This window comes from Acartia tonsa, chromosome 11 (genome assembly GCF_053477335.1).
Source record: "Acartia tonsa isolate MP-2025a chromosome 11, ASM5347733v1, whole genome shotgun sequence".
NCBI classification, from domain to species: Eukaryota; Metazoa; Arthropoda; class Copepoda; order Calanoida; family Acartiidae; genus Acartia; species Acartia tonsa.
Window position 1 is genome coordinate 31,688,008 of NC_137270.1, and position 18,982 is coordinate 31,706,989.

An 18,982-nucleotide genomic window follows, 5' to 3' on the forward strand; every position below is an offset into this window, starting at 1 on the left:
TACGATACCTAGCTATGTTGCGTAGGAGTCTCTTTACTTAATTTTTTTTTTATTTTTTGAGATTTCTCTTGGGAGGGTGGTGGTACCCTCCCCCAAAATAGTTATAAACCTTCCCGGGACCTATGAGAATCTACCCTGTTAAGGAGAACCCGATCGGTTCAGTAGTTAGCGATTTCCTTCGGTACAGACACACAGACAGACAAACACACAGAAAAACAGACATCCTGTTACTTTATTATAAGGATATCTGTAGAAAAATGACTATCTATCTATCTTTTTGCATTTATGTCTATCTATTTATCCTCATATAATTAAGAAGCAAATAATTTGTTTATCTAATGTATAGAAGGTTTAAGAATTACATTGCAAATTTATAATTGGGAAATCTAATTACTCTCAAACTCTGCTTGTAATCATTTGTTTTTCAAAATATCCAACATATTATTTCAGTAGCGGGTTATACTCAAGGGGAGAGAGAGGAGACAATGGGCTGTTTATTACACAAGTCCCCAAAGTTTTATAATAACGTTTTCTTATTCGTTGGCTTTGGAGACTTTTAATGGAATTTGATTGGTTGGTTTATTAAGTTGAGTTTCCAAACTATTTAACCAATAATTGTAATTTGCAGAAGTGGCAATTTTGTGTATCATCATTGCGGATGTACAATAATTTATCAGCTATTGTCTTATCCCTTTAGATCCCTGTGTTATACTACAACACATACAATCTTTTATATTCTATAACGCTATTCTTATCATTATAGTCTGACTCCATGGCATTAATCCTATGTATTTACAATCAGATGAAAAAATAAGTTCTTTAAAAAAAGATAAAAACATTCTGGTTTATACACTACAAAAATCTTTTATAAAAGTATTACTCATTGTATGTTGTCATTCTTGTTTAAAATTTAAGTAACATACAAAAATTATTATAAGAGCTAACCGTTACCTACGGCAGACCCTGATTATAGAAATGCTTCGCTTTGAAAAATTACAATTTAAGAAACTTAAAAGCTTTTACAAAGAAGAAAAGTAAATCATAGGATAGCTTTGATACGCAATAATACAGTGTTACTTTAAGCATCTTTAGGGGTTGTGGGGTTAATGATTGTTTTATAGCTTAACCTAACCTCTCTCCCCGTTTTTTGCAATCCCCCTCTTTCCCACCTTTAAAAGTAATTAATTTGAGGCTCTATAGGCTTGTGGATAATGAGTTACATACTTCAATAGCATGGAGGAGGGGACAGACATTGGGCTGCTTATTACAATAGTCCCAAAAGTTTCATAATAACCTTTTCTTATTTGTTGGCTTAACAACATTGGGGACTTTTAACGAGTTTTGATTGGTTGGCTCATTATGTTGAGTGTGCAAACGTTTCAACCACTAATTTGTGTATCGTCATTAGGAATGTACATCAATTTAACGGCCATTGTCTTATCCCTTTAGATCCCTGGTTCAATAGATAGATAGACAGATAAAAAGCAAAATTATGTTAGATACCCATATACAATATACATGAAAGAAAACGGGTGGATGGAACTATAAATATGTGGATGAATGAATTGATAGATGAATAGATAAATGGAAAGCTAAATAGATGGATAAATGATTATATTAAAAAGATAGATAGATGATTATATTAGAAAGATGGATAAATATAAGGAAGATGGGATAGATAAATAGACAAGAATAGAAAGTTTTTAAATAAAATTTACATGAATATACTGTAGTTTAAGATTTTCTACTAATTATTTCACAAAAAAATGTATTTAAAATAGGTGTAAAAACAAGCCTAATTATTTTAGTTAAAACACCCCACATACATGTGTGTGTCAAAATGAACCATGAGGTGTCAAAAAATCCCTAAAATACGTGTCAAAAAACTTACAATAATGTGCTAAAAAGACCTTCGTGGCAGGGTGTTAAAATTGTGCTCAATTGTTTGTATGTAATGTGTACAACAATGTATGCTGAGCGATTTTCAATGGTTTGAAAAATTGGCCTTACATTTTAGCAAACCAAAACAATTCAATAGACGGGTGTGGATACGATGCAGCAAATTTGAAAAGTTAAAAAAATGGGGCATTGTCAGCTTCGTGACATTGCCTCTTAATCGTATTTTCACAGTAGCTTTCTCTATTTCTAGCCCCTGTAGTGGGCTCTAACCCTGCGGGGCAATCATTAACATTTACCTAACCTAAAATGACCTATCAAACGTACCTGTGAAAATACGACAAAACACCCCTGAAGAGACGAATTAGAAAAAATGAAAGAATGAGAGATAAATAGAAGGATTAAAAAAAGGATATAGAAAGGATAAAAAATAAATAGATTTTAATTTGTTGTTTTAAATGAACAATTTCAATAGACTTTCAAGGCGTCAAAAGGGCATGTCTAGGAAAAGGGGGGTAAAAATTGGTTGGAGGATTTTTTTTTATCACGGGAAAGAGGATAATAAAGGAAGGGGTTAGGGGCAATAATAAAACTCTCAGATTTTTAGTTTGGATGCTGGGATAGGACAATGGACAATTAATTAGTTTTATATACTATAATTATTGGGCCTTTGTCAGGTATAAGGTATAACCAACAAGCAAAATAAATATAAAATAATATTTGGGGGGCAAATGGAGAGGTCATCAATTTTACGATGTGTTGCCCCGCAACGATAGCTGAAAAACACAAGGTACAAGAACGATTCCACACTTCCACGAAAAATCAGCCCTGTATGAAATATCACCTCTCCCCCTCTTCACCTATTAAAAATATTTTTCAAAATCATTTTTTGTTTAATAAAAAAACTAAAGTTATTGTTCAAACCTTTAAAAGCTATAATTCCTTTATTTATATAAAATGGTAGGGTTTTTGTCTGTCATTTAAGATCTAGCTAACCAATAAACTGATAAAGTTTTCTATTCTAGGGGTAGCTACACAAGGCTCCTGGAAAGGTTTTAGCCATGTTCTGCCCCTTTTTCTCTCCTTTTGACCCTTGATGCTAGAGGCGAATCCAGTAGTTAATCAATATTCAAAGGTCATTTAAAATAGTTTTCCTAACAAAACATTAAAATTTACTCATTGCAACAGTATAAAGCGGTAAGGAGAATTTTTTTTTATTTTCCATCAACGTATGCCTGTATCCCTGTTTGGTTATTTGTTACATCCCGCAAAATAATTTAAAGCAATAAATTTTTGGGCAATAATAGCGACATAAGCAAGGGGTTGTGTGTGTGTGTGTGTGTGTTAGTAAAAAGAGAAAAAGAGATAGAAAGATAGAGAAGGACAATATGGGGAAAAAGAGAGAGTGTGAAAAATATAGAGAGTATAAATTTTCAGGGATCTAAAGGGATAAGACGATGGTCGATAAATTGATGTACATCCCCAATAATGATAAATAAAAATTACCACTTTTGTAGTAAAAATTAGTAGTTAAAGTGTTTGAACAATCGACTTATAAATTCAACCAATCAAAATTCACTGCAGTCCCCAGAACTTTATTTGTGTGTGTTTAACTCCTATAAATTTGTTATTATTTAGAGAGAAAAAAAATTTTATGACCAGTTTTAACATCCCTTAAGCCTTCAAGAAAAAGGCACCGTGCAAAAAAAGGGTCTGTGGGTCTATAGGAGAAAAGTAATTAATGATAGAACATTAAAATGAATGATTTATTGTGTGGGGCCATGGCAGACACAAACATGTAACATATTATAGTGTCCTATCACTTCCGTATATTGTAATATCATGGCAGACACAAACATGTAACATATTATAGTGTCCTATCACTTCCGTATATTTTAAAAATATCTTTAAATAAATAAAAATTTATTAATCTTAGTGACTTCCCTCAAAGTTCCTTGTCAAACACTGACTGAAACCTCCAAACCCCCTCCTTATATCCTAAATATATCTATAACTTTTTTATTTATCTATAAATATCAATCTATCTATCATCTTTCTATATAATATATCCTCTATAAAAAGTAGTAGGGTTTTTTTGTTTGAAGCTTATGATCTCAATAACTGCCGAACTGTTTGAGTTCTCTATTTTAGGTAAGCTTCACAAAAGTTCCTAGATGGTTTAAGGCCTTTTAATTTTCAGATGTAAGTCTTGAGATGGTTTTAAGCTAGGTATTTTTCTAGCAGGCACTTTCTGCCCCTTTGAAGAAAGAGCACCTCCAAAATCCATCTATCTAATAACCAGGGAGTAAAGAGAGGGGACAATGGATCGAATATTCAATTTTTAAGAGTGTCAGACTTAGGGTACTGGCTTAAAGGGAATGTGCACGAATTCAGCAGGTTCTGACTGACTTTATGTACTAGCGCATCAATGCCCGCTAACTAGCTGAGTTAGTTTTGAATATAGCAGACAGAAAAGATGGCTGGTTTTAAAAAATATTTTTTCCCATGAAAATGTCATTTCATGTATAGAAACTCTACTGTGATATTTATGAATTAAAAATCTAATAACCCCTTGAATTTAGGTTGCAGTTAAAAATGTATGAGAAGGGTTGACGAAGTTCTAAACACGATTTTTCTAGTAATTAATTACAGAATGTTTACTACATTGTGATGTATTGGTAATTTAATTTTCAAATGAATTATTTTTTTCTTAGAACTAATTTTGTTCTAAATTATATTACCATAATCCCATTACAATTTTAGTCAAATTTTCTGGATAAATCTGGTTTTCATTGCTTTACAGCGAAAACTTTTAAATTGAATTAATTGCCCATTGTCCCCTCCCTTACTCTCTGCTAATAACTATGTATAAAAACCTTACCTAGACTATCCACAAGTTTAATCATAACTCCGCCAATGTGAAGATCTCCTTTAACTCGCAATGTTCGTTCAACCTAAATAACGTATCTATTAATATTTTGATATATCATAAACCTTTGACTTACAATATTTATAATGTTAAAGATCAATATCCTATTACATAAAGTAGTAAGATTTTATGTCTGTAGTTTAGGATCTCGCTAACCGCTGAACCCATATGGTTCTACTTTTCAACGAAGCTTCTTACAGGTTCAAGTTTTTAGCTATTTTGGAAAGTGTGTCTAAACCCTGAAAATAAGAAATGACCCCAAAAAACAATACGTTTTCTTTTTAAAACTTAAATTTAAATGAGGGTAGTGCCACTAGAAGATTCTAAGGGCGTAGCCGCTAGTATTGTTATAAAGAAAGAAAAGTTAAATTTTACAAAATAGGTAAATTTTTTACATTTCCTCCAAAATAATATGGGATTTAACCCCCCTCCTCCCCCCCAAAAAATACGGGGGGTTATATTCATTGCCCCCAATTATTTTTAGTTGAAAGAGTTAGGGAATAAAAACCGCCTACCCCAATGTTAAAAAATTCCTTCTCTATTGATTTATATATTTTTTAAAATTTTTTTTCAAATTAATCTACCTGTAAATCAGTGACAAAAACGGCCAGATCCCATGACCCATCGCCGTAAATAACGCCTCCGCCGCCGGAATGAACGGCACCCTTGGGCTGGACAGACCTGCCCCCATTGTGGTGACCGTTGTGGGAGGGAGGGGTGTACAGCACACCCATCTCTAATTCTCGATCACTTACACCCATTACTAGAAAAATAAAAATAAATATTAATTTTCGACGTATCATAATCCATTCATCTTTCTGACGAAGCCCAATCTGTAGTACTTTTGCACCACTTTTGATTCCTGTGACGTAATAAAAATGAGTGATTCTCTATCTCTTTTTTCTGGTTTTCTTTCCCATTTCTCCTCTTATCTTCCTAATTTTATGACGTCCCAGGAATCAAAAGTGGTGCAAAAGTTATATAGATTTGGCTTCGTCCATCTGTCTATGTTAAGACCTTTCTCCTTTTTATAGATCTAATCAATGAAAGATTAGCTTTACTCTTTTATATTCCCTCTTCCTTGTTTATAAATTGTTATTTTGAATCCATTAAAAAACATTCTTAATTCATCTATTATTCAACTTGATAAAATTTGATGCTTTGCCAAAAACTCTCACTTTTATTATAAACTATCTTTTTTCCTCCTTTTTACTTTCTATTCTATTATACTCTCTCTCTCTCTCTCTCTCTCTCTCTCTCTCTCTCTCTCTCTCTCTCTCTCTCTCTCTCTCTCTCTCTCTCTCTCTCTCTCTCTCTCTCTCTCTCTCTCTCTCTCTCTCTCTCTCTCTCTCTCTCTCTCTCTCTCTCTCTCTCTCTCTCTCTCTCTCTCTCTCTCTCTCTCTCTCTCTCTCTCTTTTTTGTAAATATTTCTATTTGAAATCAGTTTTAAAGTGTAACTTGTTTCTGGAAGGGAGGGGATAATGGAATTTAAATCATACTAGTACCCAAAGTTTTATAGACATGTTAACTCACTCATTGCCTAAGAACATTGAGAACTTTTATTAAATCTCAATTGGTTGCTTCAAAATAGCAGTGTCCAAACCTTTTAACCAACTATTTAAAGCTACAAAAAGTTGAATTTGGTTTATTATCATCAATTTATCGTCAATTGTCTTATCCCTTTTGATCCCTGAATTTCATTCTAAAAACATGCGCTTACCTTTCGTATATTTATCACAAAATCATCATACATAAAACAATTTTTATCTAATTTTTATTTTCTTCTTAAATTTTCACTTTATAATTGTTTCATACACTCACATTATGTTTTTAATCTGAAATTGAAAAATAAAATAATAAAATATGCTATTTTTATGTATTACCGCTGGAAATTGTAATAAAAGCTTATCTTTTTTATTATTTATATAGGTAGATAAGGCATAATAATACATGTATAGTAAAATGAATCAATATTTGACATTTGATTTTGGTACAACGCAAAAACAATAATCAGACGCGTGTTTCAAGGAGGTTGGGAAAGGGGGGGGGGGGCATTGGGCTGTTTATTACACCAGTCACCAAAGTTTTATAAGAACGTTTTCTTATTTGTTGGCTTCACAACTTTGTGGACTTTTAATCAATTTGCATTGGTTGATTCGTTAAGTAGTTTCATTTAACCACTAATTGTATAAATCTACAGATGGGGCAATTTTGTCTATAATCATTTGGGATGTACATAAATTAATTGGCCGTTGTCTTATCCTTTTAGATCCGTGCGCGCGTTTAGGGTTTTGTATCAAATAAATAAATGCCCTAGTCATAGAGAAGTTGCACTGCTTTAGTAATACGAGGGAGGAAAGGGACATTGGACTGCAATAATGGTACCTAAAACAAACTCTTTGGTTGCTTAACTTAAATCTTAAGTTGTTGGTATAAACTAGAAGTGTCCACACTTTTCAACCAATATATTTTACCATATCATTTTGCTTATCATAATTTATCTGTAGAACAAAATATCGTGCACTGTATCATCCCTTAAGATCCCCGAGTTTAACAAACAAAAAATGCTAATATCTAATTATTGATAATAATGATATTATGATTTATTTGTCTAAATGTGTTATATCTGCATTCATATAGCAACAAATATTATATGCATAGGTTGCTCAGCAATGATAAACTAACAAAAATTCCTAATAAAAACATAGAAATCAAGGCGTTGGGGTATTTATTTTCTTTATGCCTAACCCCTGCTGGGCTACCCAGTACCTAATATAACCTAACCTAAATTAAAACACTAATAAGAAAAACTAGCTTAGTTAACCGTCTATATTTCTTTAGACTTATAAACCGTAGCATTGAAAAAATCTATCAATTTTATTTAATAATTTATTTTATCTACCTATCGTTAAAATTGCCCATCGTATAATTTATATTTTATAATTTAGTTCCTTTTTGCTTGCCAAAACTTATAAATTAGAACCTGAACTAAATGTATGTGTCATCAATTCCGCATGTAATCTTGTTCTTTTATTTATACAAGACACAATCATTTATAAAAGTAACAGGATGTCTTAGGATGTATTAAAGGATCCAGTAATCGTAAAGCTTATATGGTTCTCCTTTACAGTGAAGATTCTATATGGTACAGCTAAGATTTATAAATATTTTGGCGAAGAGAAATCGCCCTTAGAAACCCCTTCTTTAATATTTCTTTTTACTTTTCTAAAACTAAAATATGAAGGGTGGAGAGACATGCTCCCCTCTCTTTCCTCAACTACCCCTTAAGGACTTTAGGAGCGTGGCCCAGGGTAGCATATAAATTGATGGTAGTGATTAAATAATGAGAGAGAAGGAATCAGCAATAGGGTAATTAGTGCTGTTGTAATAATTCTCACAATTTATCTAATATTTAATTTCATGAGATTTGTAGAAGGTATGGGACACTAAATCCTTATAGTTATAAATTAGAACCAGAACAAATTTTAATTTACGATATCTATCTCTTTCTTAATAAAAAAATATAATTTTATTGTCTTTAGTTTAATGCTATGGATTCGTTATCAGGGAGGAAGGGGACATTGAGCTGTTTATTACACTAGTCCCCAAAGCTTTATTATAACGTTTTCTTATTCGTTGGCTTAAACACTAAAACACGGGAGTTTATTGAATTTTGATTGGTTAGTTCATTAAGTTGAGTTTCCAAATCTACAGAAGGAGTAATTTTGTGTACCATAATTGGATGTGTACATGAATTTATCGGCCATTGTCTTATCCCTTGGCTTCTATTTTTTTTCTTTAAAAAATGAATTTGTCTAATTTTTAAAAGCCAAGCTTGTTTTTTCAAGATATCTGTCTCACACTTTCCCTCAACAGTTTAGCGGATTTATGACCAACACGCAACAAGCGGTCAATGGATCCTATAAATAGACATATTTGCAAAATCAAAACTGGTTTTAGCTAAATTGTATCTGCTCCTTCTTCCGGATTATAGAATTTTTAAGAATTTGACTAAAAATGTGTGATGATTTGACTTTAAAATAGCCTTTAATGTAAAATGTATATTACCTCTGACACATGAAAGCAGTAGTTGTTTTAAAAACTTTTTTTGTAGATTAATTATAACTTATGAAATTGTCGACGGCAGTACCTTCTGGTTTTAATTAATGCTTTTTTTCTTCAAAATACCTTGAAATCTTAAACTTAGAAAGTAAAAACAGTAATGAAAAATCAACATATCATTTAACTAAACAATTATGACAACATCCATAAAAGCGAAGCACTGAAACTGTAGGACAAACGGACATTAACACTTATATAGTATCAGAACTGAATAATCAGAATATAAATGTATAAGAGTCGAAGCAAAATTGTAAGTAAATTTGTTGAAAACTGCTTTACTTTCTAAATCGTACCTAATTACTAAAGGAATCACCATGCAAAGTTTGAAATCGATATGACATCTCTAACATGCCTAAATTAACGAAAAAAGCTATCCGTTTGTGAAGGACGTACGGACGGACCGACCCTAATTATAGAAAAGCTTCGCTTTTAAAAATACTGACAGAATTGATTTACAACATATTTACTGTTATTAAAAGCGAAGCTTTTCTATAATTTCTTTTCCGTCCGTACGTCCGTCTGTCCGTCAGTAAAAGTTAGATTTAAAGGTGGAAATGTTAGCTTTTTTAGTGGAACGGTTAGCTTTTTCCGTTAATTTAGAATTTTCTTATCGATTTCAAACTTTGCAAGGTTATTCCTGTAGTATTTAGGTACAACTTAGAGAAAGTGTAGCTACTCTAAAATCGTTACCAGAATTTCCGAACGCCCAATTTAAACTGTTGATTTAAAAAAAATTAAAACAACATATTTTTATGTGATAAAATTATCCGATTGAACTGAATTTTGGGATACTTATTCCTAGGACAACAAAGTACAATGTTATAGGCGATGCATCTCTTTATCAAGTCCTAAAAATGTAATTATGTCCTTAAACATTAACTTGTATTTAAACCGTTTATAAAAAAAATTTACTCATAATTTTGTTTAGACTTTAATAAATTTATATTCTGATTATTCAGTTCTGAAACTTTACAATTAATAATATTCGTTTGTCCTACGGTTTCATAGCTTGGTTTTATGGATGTTTTCATCCTTGTTTATATAGAAACAATAAGCAATTAAACACTCGAATTTTGTATGAAAGACACAATAGTATAAGTTATCAAACACATAAACAATAGATTGTTGAAGAAATTAGGCATTTAATTGATTATATCAAAGGAAAGTTATTAATAAGTATAGTCTAATTCGTTAAAAACTGAATAGTTCTTATACATTAAATAGTTTTACTATTAAGTAAATTTGTTGCAAAATACAACATACTGTTTAAGGACATTCCTACATTTTTAGGACTTTATTATAGATGTGCCTCGTTTATAACGTTGTACCTTGTTGTAGTATTTATTACAAAAAGGTTTAAAACTTATTGTAGAATTGCTATGCTTTCTAAATCGTACCTTACTACTAAAGGAATAACCATGCCAAGTATAAAATCAATAGGACAATTATAAAAGGCCTAAATTAATGATAAGAGCTATCCGTTATAGACAGACAGACCAATCCTTAATAAAGAAAATCTTTACTATTAAAATCAAGCATCAGAAAAAGTCTTGTTTTTTTTTAATTATAATTATAGATCCACAACGACCAAAATCTTTGACCTATGTAGATTATGATCACATTTGAAAAAGGTTTTGCCATGTCTTAAATAAGATACAAAATTAAATAAAAATTGTTTTCAATTGCTAAATAATCTTTAATACACCAGACATTAATTTGAAGTTAAATTAAAATATACTATATATATCTCTATATAAAAAAAAGCGATTGTGCCCCTAGCATTTAGTTGGTCTGTTTTCTAAGGGGTAAGGCATAAAAATCATCCAGAGACTTGAATCTAAAAATCAAATAGCCTGAACCCATCCTGGGTCCTATGTACGTGAAGCTTTCCTAGAGTGTAGAACTAAATCAGCTACCGAAATCTTAAGCTACAGATAAAATACATACTGTTTACATACAAAACATATCAGATGATCATTATCAAATTTTTGTCAACTTTAATGCAATTAAAATTTAAAAGCATATACTTTACCTAGTAACTATTAAGTAATAAAATAGTAATGAAGTGTATTCAAGTATATCTTTTAAAGTAATGTTTTTAAATGAACCTTTCGTGTCATATATTAACCTACTTACTGTTTCATTATATCAAAAGTTTATCCATATAAAATTCAAAATGGTTTAGAACAGAACAGACTTTTGTGTAATAAACGGCTAAGTATCTAATCAATTAGGATTAGTGCTTTTTATATCACTAATAATGCATAAAATAACCACTGTTATACATCCTAAATATGCAGTGTTGAAGTGTTAAAAATATTGTTTTAAAGCCTCAACAAATATGACAAAATTATATTTACAAGCTTTAAACTATAAGATGATTTTTGATTAAAGGTTATTTTAAAGTCAAATAATCACATATTTTTATTAAAAATCTTTGAAATACTATAGACACGAAGAAGGAGCAGATACAATTTAGGTAAAACCAGTTTTGATTCAGCAAATGTGTATATTTATAAGATCCATTGACCGCTTGATGCGTGTTGGTTTTAAATCCGCTAATCTGTTGAGGAAAAGCGTGGTCTATCTCTCTGTCAGAGACAATAAATTACACTGAAAGATAAGATTTAGAAACTCTGAATGTACATATTAGTCAACGACTGGCAAGTCTGACCCTAAGTCTCCAAAAAAGCATTCAAAATTAGGGACTTATATTTTTAAAAATAATGTTGTAATAGTTATTTCTCGCATCGTATTATAAACAGCTTTCTGCGGATATAGAATGTACAATTATAAGATTATAACCAGTTTTTTTTAGCCCCGAGATGCCGATGTTTTTTTTTATAGAATCGTATCATTTCCGCGACTGAAGTCCCGCGGTAAAAACACTGGTATCAATTTGTCTGTAATACGACATATTACACGCTTTTTAAAAAATATATTCATAAATATGTATTTATATACTTGCCTTAACCCATTAGTGCCGAACCGGGTTTTAAAACCCGGTGCCAGAAAATGTAAAAAAAACCGGTTTTTGGCTTCATAATTGCATCATTCTCAGTATGAATCCCCCCTCTACTACCCTGGCTTTCATTTCCCCCTGGAGCAGGTAGTTTTGCTTACTTCCGTTTGCCGGTATAGATCAACAAAGTTTGAAAATCATGAAAATTCAAAATACCCCATCTAACTTTTTTGTTTTTATAGTAAAGTCGCTGATTTTTTTCGTTAAATCTAAAGTTTATTGACAAGTTCATCTATTTGTGAATTCGTTTTATTTAAATTATTATTTTTTATATGATTTTTTTATCGTTTTTTTACGCCCTATATAGGCCCGGTTCGGCATTTCCATTTTGAGTCTGAAATTTTTATTACCCGGTTTCACTAATAGATCTTTTTTGACAACAACAACAAAACAGGGTTTTTTTACCCGAAATCGCCGGCTAAACACAAAATTTGAAATAAATCGCTTCGTATTATACTTGTAGCTCTTTAGATTACATGAGGTTGTGTAGTTTTCAATTACGGATCGTATCAAAGTTCTAAAAAGTGTTCATCTCACTTTTGGCGTTCAAAAATTACATTTTTCGATTTTTGGTCAAAATAACCGGGTTTATACAGGTCAACCGGGTTTTAAAACTGGGGGAAAGCACCAAAAACGGGTGTTAATGCCTGGTTGGTATTTATGGCCAAGCCGAACCGGGTTTTTTTGCAACTTTCCTGTGCACGCCACTAGAGCAAAACAAAAAAATACGAATTCCGTTTTGACCATTATAAAGCTTCCCTGAAACTTACAGCTCGATCGGCCCATAAAAGTGGCGCTCGGCACTAATGGGTTAATAGAATAATAATATCAAGACATGCTATTTGACATTTGATAAAAGTGCTGTAATATTGTTTTCAATGTAATACTGATGTTATTTTAGAATATTTATCTATGCATTATTTCTTATTAGTAAGGCGATAAAAATAGGTATTTCCAAACCTTTTGTATCCTGTATGTCTGTCTGTATGTAACGATTGATCTAGCTAACTGCAAGCTTCTTATAGGTCCGTCCAGATAAGGTTATTACTATTTTGTCTCCCATGAAAAATTTTTCTTCTTTTTAAAACTAAAATTGAAGGTCGATATCCCTCCCCCTTTCTCTCAAGTGCAACTAGAGGCTTGTAGTAGAGGCGTAGATAAAAAGTATTTTCCATTATGACTTCGAAAACAATTAATATCCACTGTATTAGCACCGGTTTTACCCTCAACTAAAAAATCATGTATTGTATCGTATTATAGCCAGCTTTTTACGAATATTAAAATAAAAATCAAATTATGGAATTCATATTTTAAAATCTTCTAATATATATCAATGATTTCATTTATTTTAAACTTTAAATATCTAATAAATTATGTAAAATTAGCCATTGTCATCAATTTAAAAAAAAACATTAATCAAAATTTATGATTAAAAACAACTATAAAATTGTTCAGATTTTTGATGATTAAGAAAACTTATTTAGAATATTAAAAAGTCATCAATGGACAATTTTTTCCTATTTTATCTGAACCCCCTAGGTAGAAAAAGCATTAGGAAAAATTCTACAAAATTATATTTTTACATCTTTATCTAAAAACTAGGACAATAATATCCATAAAAAGCGCCGTAAATTACATAAATTGTAAACTTAAAAAACAACAATACAATTACAATGGAAGCTTTTTATAATGCCTATAGAAATGACGCCATAATGGCCTATACCATTGATCAATTAAATTGTATACTGGCCTGCCATTTGTAATTTAGTCTTGATATTGTATGACGTCATTTTTAGAGGCACTTTATAAGAGCTCCATTACAATATTGCTATGTAATTCTCCAATTTAGATCCTGGAAAAGTTTTATGCTTTTTTATATCTTGGGATTATTTTAGGCTATTATGCTGACCTACCTCCAGTATGGAGGCAGCCAATAATAAAGTAATTGATATTTCCAACTTTTAAAAATCAGACAATAAATTTTAAAGTTATAACCTAACCAGGATCATGGAAAGAAAGTAGCCTTTGATTTGTTATTTTAGTTTAGTTTAGGTAAATATTAATGATTGCCCCGCAGGGTTAGAGCCCACTAGAAATAGGAGAAAAACTACTGTGAAAATACGACGTAATCCACTACTTCGTTTCCTTTCCATGATACTCAAGTTATAGAGTAGCTGCACTACTAAAAAGTATTTCCTCTTACTAATCAAGGCGTACAATTACAAAAATCAAAAGTCTTATTCATAGAACTATTTTAACATACATAAGAATAGATAGATAATTAAATGGATAGATAGATGTATGTCTTATTCATTTAACAAGATAGATAGATAGAATTGTTAATCATAGCCTAACCTAAGAAGAACTTCTAAGAACGCGGGAAAAACAAACAGTAAAATTTAAAAGTGAAGGTCGAACTGGAATTAATGTTTGTTTGTAGAGTGTTGTTTAAATAGAGTTTTAATTATGCATAAAGGTTCTTTCACTTAAACCTTTTTTGCATCAACGAATCCCCCCTTTATTTCTATCCAAAAAACATATTTGTAATCTGTGGGGGGGGGGGGGCTTGAACGCTTCAAAATTTTAAAACATCCAGATGTAAAAACAAGAATAATTTTGTACATGAGAGGCGCAGCAATAACAAAAGATCAAATATTAGTAAGAACAGTAACTTTGCAAATTTATAATAAAAACTGTGTTTTTTTAGTTTTGGGGACAAATAAGTGGGATTTTATAAATGTACTTACATCTTAATCTTAGAGTAGCTTCGCTTCTAAGAGATAGATTAAGAGATGAAAGAAAGAGGAAATAAAGTTCTGACAAATTTGGTGATTAACACATAAATGAAATCATTGATTATTAGGGAATATATTTACTTTCTAGTCAATTATAGCTCAGTTGAAATAGGATATGTCCGTCTGTCTGTCTTTTTGAATGTCCTTTCGTCTGTTCGATTGTTTGTTGGCCTGTCTGTCCGTGTGTATGTCTGTCTGTCTGTTCGTCTGTCTATTAAATTCTTCTGTCTTTTCAAACTCCATAAGATTATATATAGTCCCTAAAGTATACAACCCAAAAATATCTAGATTTATATAAAAATTAAGATCTAAATGTATTTTTAGAATTCCAGATATAAAATTTAAAGGGCTTTCTATCATTTTAATGTAAACATACAGTTTGTTTATTTATACTTTTTACATATTTATCATTTCAGGGAATATTCAAAATTAAACTAATCCCAAAATAAAATACAACATGGACAATTATGCCAATATAAAGGCAGCTTCCTTAATTTATAACTTTTATAATTCTTGGGATAAAGCTCCTAGAGGCCAGGGGCTAAACCATTATTTTGTCAAATTATTAAGTAGGAATGTCAGAGGATTTAAATAAAGATATGAAGATAATTCAATTCGTGCTTTTAGATGATATATACACTTTTAATTAAAAACCCTCTGATACAGATTTCTAGATATATATTTTAATAAGAGATAGATAGTCAGTATGTATGGATAGATAGATAGCTAATGTATATCGTGCCTTACTTTGATGAATTTAGCCTTAATCCAAATATTTATGACGTGGGACGCCGAGCCCTTGAAAGAGTTCGCGAAATCTGAGAAAAAATACACTTTTCTAAATAGCACATTTTAAGTTTAAATTTTATTTTAAGAAGATGGTAAATTCAAGTTTTAAAATAACGTTTTCTTATTAGTTGGCTTAACACTTTTGTGGACTTTCATCGATATTGCTTGGTTGGTTCATTAAGTTGAATGTCCACCCTTTACAACAACTACTTATAATCTACAGAAGGGTCAATTTTGTGTAGCATCATTGAGGGATGTACATCAATTCTTCAGCCATTGTCTTATCCCTTTATATCCCTGTAAATGGAGTGGGGACAAAACACCTAATTTAAAAATGCCTAACTAAAAATGCCTAACTAAAAACACCTAAGTTTAAAAATACCTAATGTTAAAAACACCTATGTTAAAAACACCTAATTTAAAAACACCTAATTTATAAATGCCTAATTTAAAAACGCCTAACTAAAAATGCCTAACTAAAAATACCTAATTTTAAAAATGTCTAATTTTAAAAATGCCTAATTTAAAAATACCTAATTCTAAACTATCTAAACGCCTAATTTAGAAATGCCTAATTCTAGAATATTTAATTTTTTCACTAAAATACCTAAAATTTTTATAACATTAATACAATTAGCTAATGATTCTTGCTGAAGGAGCTCAATAATCATTGAACCAATATGATTCATCTTTACAATGAAGCTTCCCATAGGTCATGGGAATGTTTTTGGGGAGGTTACCAACACCTTCCAATGAGAAATCGCCCTTTGAAAAAATCCCACCCCCATTTTTTTTTATCTCTTCAATTGTTCTTTATAAAACTAGAATTAAAATGGGGGATGGTCAACTACCACCCCCCCCAAAAAATCAACCTGCTCTTACCTTTCCCTCTATTACCCCTGACTGACCATCCTCTGACGAGTTTGTAAAGCGACGCTACGGACACTTATGTTAGGGAAGAAACCAATAAAAAATAAAAATTCATTTGTTTTCTTTGTCCTTCAACCTTTGATTTTACTAATTAGTTTATTTCTCACGTGAGGGGCCACAAACTAATCATAAATTTTTTTTATAATCACTCTTTGTTAAAGTCAGTTTAGTCGACGTAAACATTGAAATTGCAAATTAACATTTTTGACAGGGGTTTTCATCATTTTTTTGCCTTTTAGTTTTTCTTTCTGTCTATTAATTTGTAGTCCCCTCAAAATTCCTTCAATTGTATACATTACTCCTCCTTTAATTCTCACATATTTTTTTTTATTTCATTTCATAACTCACAGGTGTATGCTTATTTTAGATCTTCATATGTCAAGGATAAATGATAGTTTAAATTCATTGTTCCAGGAACAATAAAATAAAAATCTAAAATCAATGAAAAATTAGGGCAATCTCAAGTAAAATTATCCCCTCAGAGCCAATAAAACATAAATTTATCCGCGAAAAAATTGTCTTTGATAATATTATGATGCGATAGATAACTTTTAGATATTTTTCAATTAGACGTGTAAACAAAATATGAGTTCATTTAGTTTATCAAAGTTTTAGGTTATAATGCCAAAAATTTCAATAATGATTTTGATTTACATATATATTCTTTTATGTTCCCCCCAAAAAGGAAATTAATTTATTAAATATTTTTAAAAAGTTATTTAAAAATGTATCCAACAATTTTTTTTTGCAATTGTGTCTTATTCGTTTGCAAATTAAGTAAACCATTCATACATCAAAACAATTGTTAAATTTTAAGAGATTCATATTTAACTTATTATAATAAATTTTTTTGTCTATGACAATAAATGATATAAAGAACTATCTTTTTTTATGTAAAGAAACTTTTTCATTATTAGCAGCCTAATTATTAGAATCTAATAATGATTAATTTTAAAAAGGGACACTTATTAAGTAGCTAATAATTTCTTTAAAAAATGTATAACTTTAAAAGATCATAGGTCTTGATAAGGTTTATAACTATTTTTGGAGAGATTAATACCACCTTCCTAAGAGAATTTTCTACTTTTCTATTTTTTCTATTTCAAACTATATTTTGAAATTGTGGAGGGGGGGGGGTTGTAACCCCCCCCACCCCAAGACTAAATTGAATTCCCCTCCGCACTTCTATAGCCCCTAGAGGTCTCTAGGGGGCGTAGCCGCCAGTTTAATACATTTAACAACAGTTTTAAGATATGCTTAAAATTAGGTTTTTTTAAATTAGGTATATTAAAATTAGGTATTTTTAAACTTAGGTATTTATAGTTAGGTATTTATAAAATTAGGCATTTTTAAAATTAGGTGTTTTGTCACATTAGGCATTTTTAAAATTAGGCATTTTTAAATTAGACATTTTTAAATTAGGTATTTATAAATTAGGTGTTTTGTCACATTAGACATTTATAAAATTAGGCATTTTTAAATTAGGTATTTTTAAATTAGGTGTTTTGTCCCCACTCCCTGTAAATATTAGAAGTAAGATAGAGTTGTAGGTTCATTTTGCTCCCTCATTGTATAAAGAGGGGAGAGCTAATTAGTTAATTAAATTCAATAATGAGAAGCTGCTTATAGAGTGTAATAAAAAATGACCCCATACAATACAAATGACCATTGATAGGCCAATAGACATTTTACTATTGCATTAGTCAATTACAATGTATACAGGCCTATCATTGGTCATTTGTATTGTATGATATTTTTTATTACTATGAGCTGCTTTAGTCGCTAATTTTGAATGTAATAAATTTTGGTTGTTTTTTAAATCTACTTTTCATAGTAAGATGATGCGTTAAGTTCGAGAATGTGATTTTAATAATAAGGTGTTCCCATAATTTCACATAAAAATATAAACTAAAAAAACTTTTGAAAAGATTAATAATAGTAATATTATATATATATATATTATATTATTTTAAATAATTGCTTATGCAATTTAGACGGACAGACTGACGTTTATATACAGAATGGTTATAGAGTAGATTAGCTACTTTAAAATAATGATTCTAGCTACACGTAGGGAACACCTTTGCTACATATATATATGAACGTATGTATGTTTGTATGTTAGTACATGACAGAATTAGGGTGGAATATGCTAAGAAGGTCTACTCTACACATAGCAGGGAGGGAAGTGACATTGGATTGTAAATCATACTGGTACCCAAAGTATTATAAACAGGTTCGTTCATAGTTTGATTGTTTTGTTAGAACTAATTAAATCTTAACTTTTCAGCTAATAATCTAAGTCTACAGAAGGGGTATTTTTGTTTATCGTTATTGGCGATGTAAATCAGTTTATCGTCCATTTTATTATCTATTAAGATCCCAAAAGATACATAGAACAGGTAAATAAGAGGGACGATTAAATTCTTCTTTTGAATAAGAATACTTAGAGAACAGGATGGTTTAATGCTATTTTTGCATCCCTAACCAACTACAGAT

At 30.6% G+C, this 18,982-nt stretch overlaps 1 protein-coding gene across 7 annotated transcripts in view; it reads right to left on the reverse strand.

Moving 5' to 3' along the window:
* Positions 1 to 6,690, reverse strand: part of LOC145332169 (unc-112-related protein-like) — a 93,822-nt gene extending 87,132 nt beyond the window's left edge. For all 7 annotated transcript variants that reach the window (XM_080177128.1, XM_080177127.1, XM_080177126.1 and 4 more), the window contains exons 1-3: positions 6,546 to 6,690; positions 5,410 to 5,588; positions 4,778 to 4,850 (exon numbers count right to left, since the gene is read on the reverse strand). In XM_080177128.1, coding sequence (XP_080033254.1) covers positions 4,778 to 4,850; positions 5,410 to 5,586 — 250 coding nt within the window. In that variant the 5' untranslated portion in view covers positions 5,587 to 5,588; positions 6,546 to 6,690. The remainder of the gene's footprint in view (positions 1 to 4,777; positions 4,851 to 5,409; positions 5,589 to 6,545) is intronic.
* Between the last annotated feature and the right edge of the window lie 12,292 nt (positions 6,691 to 18,982).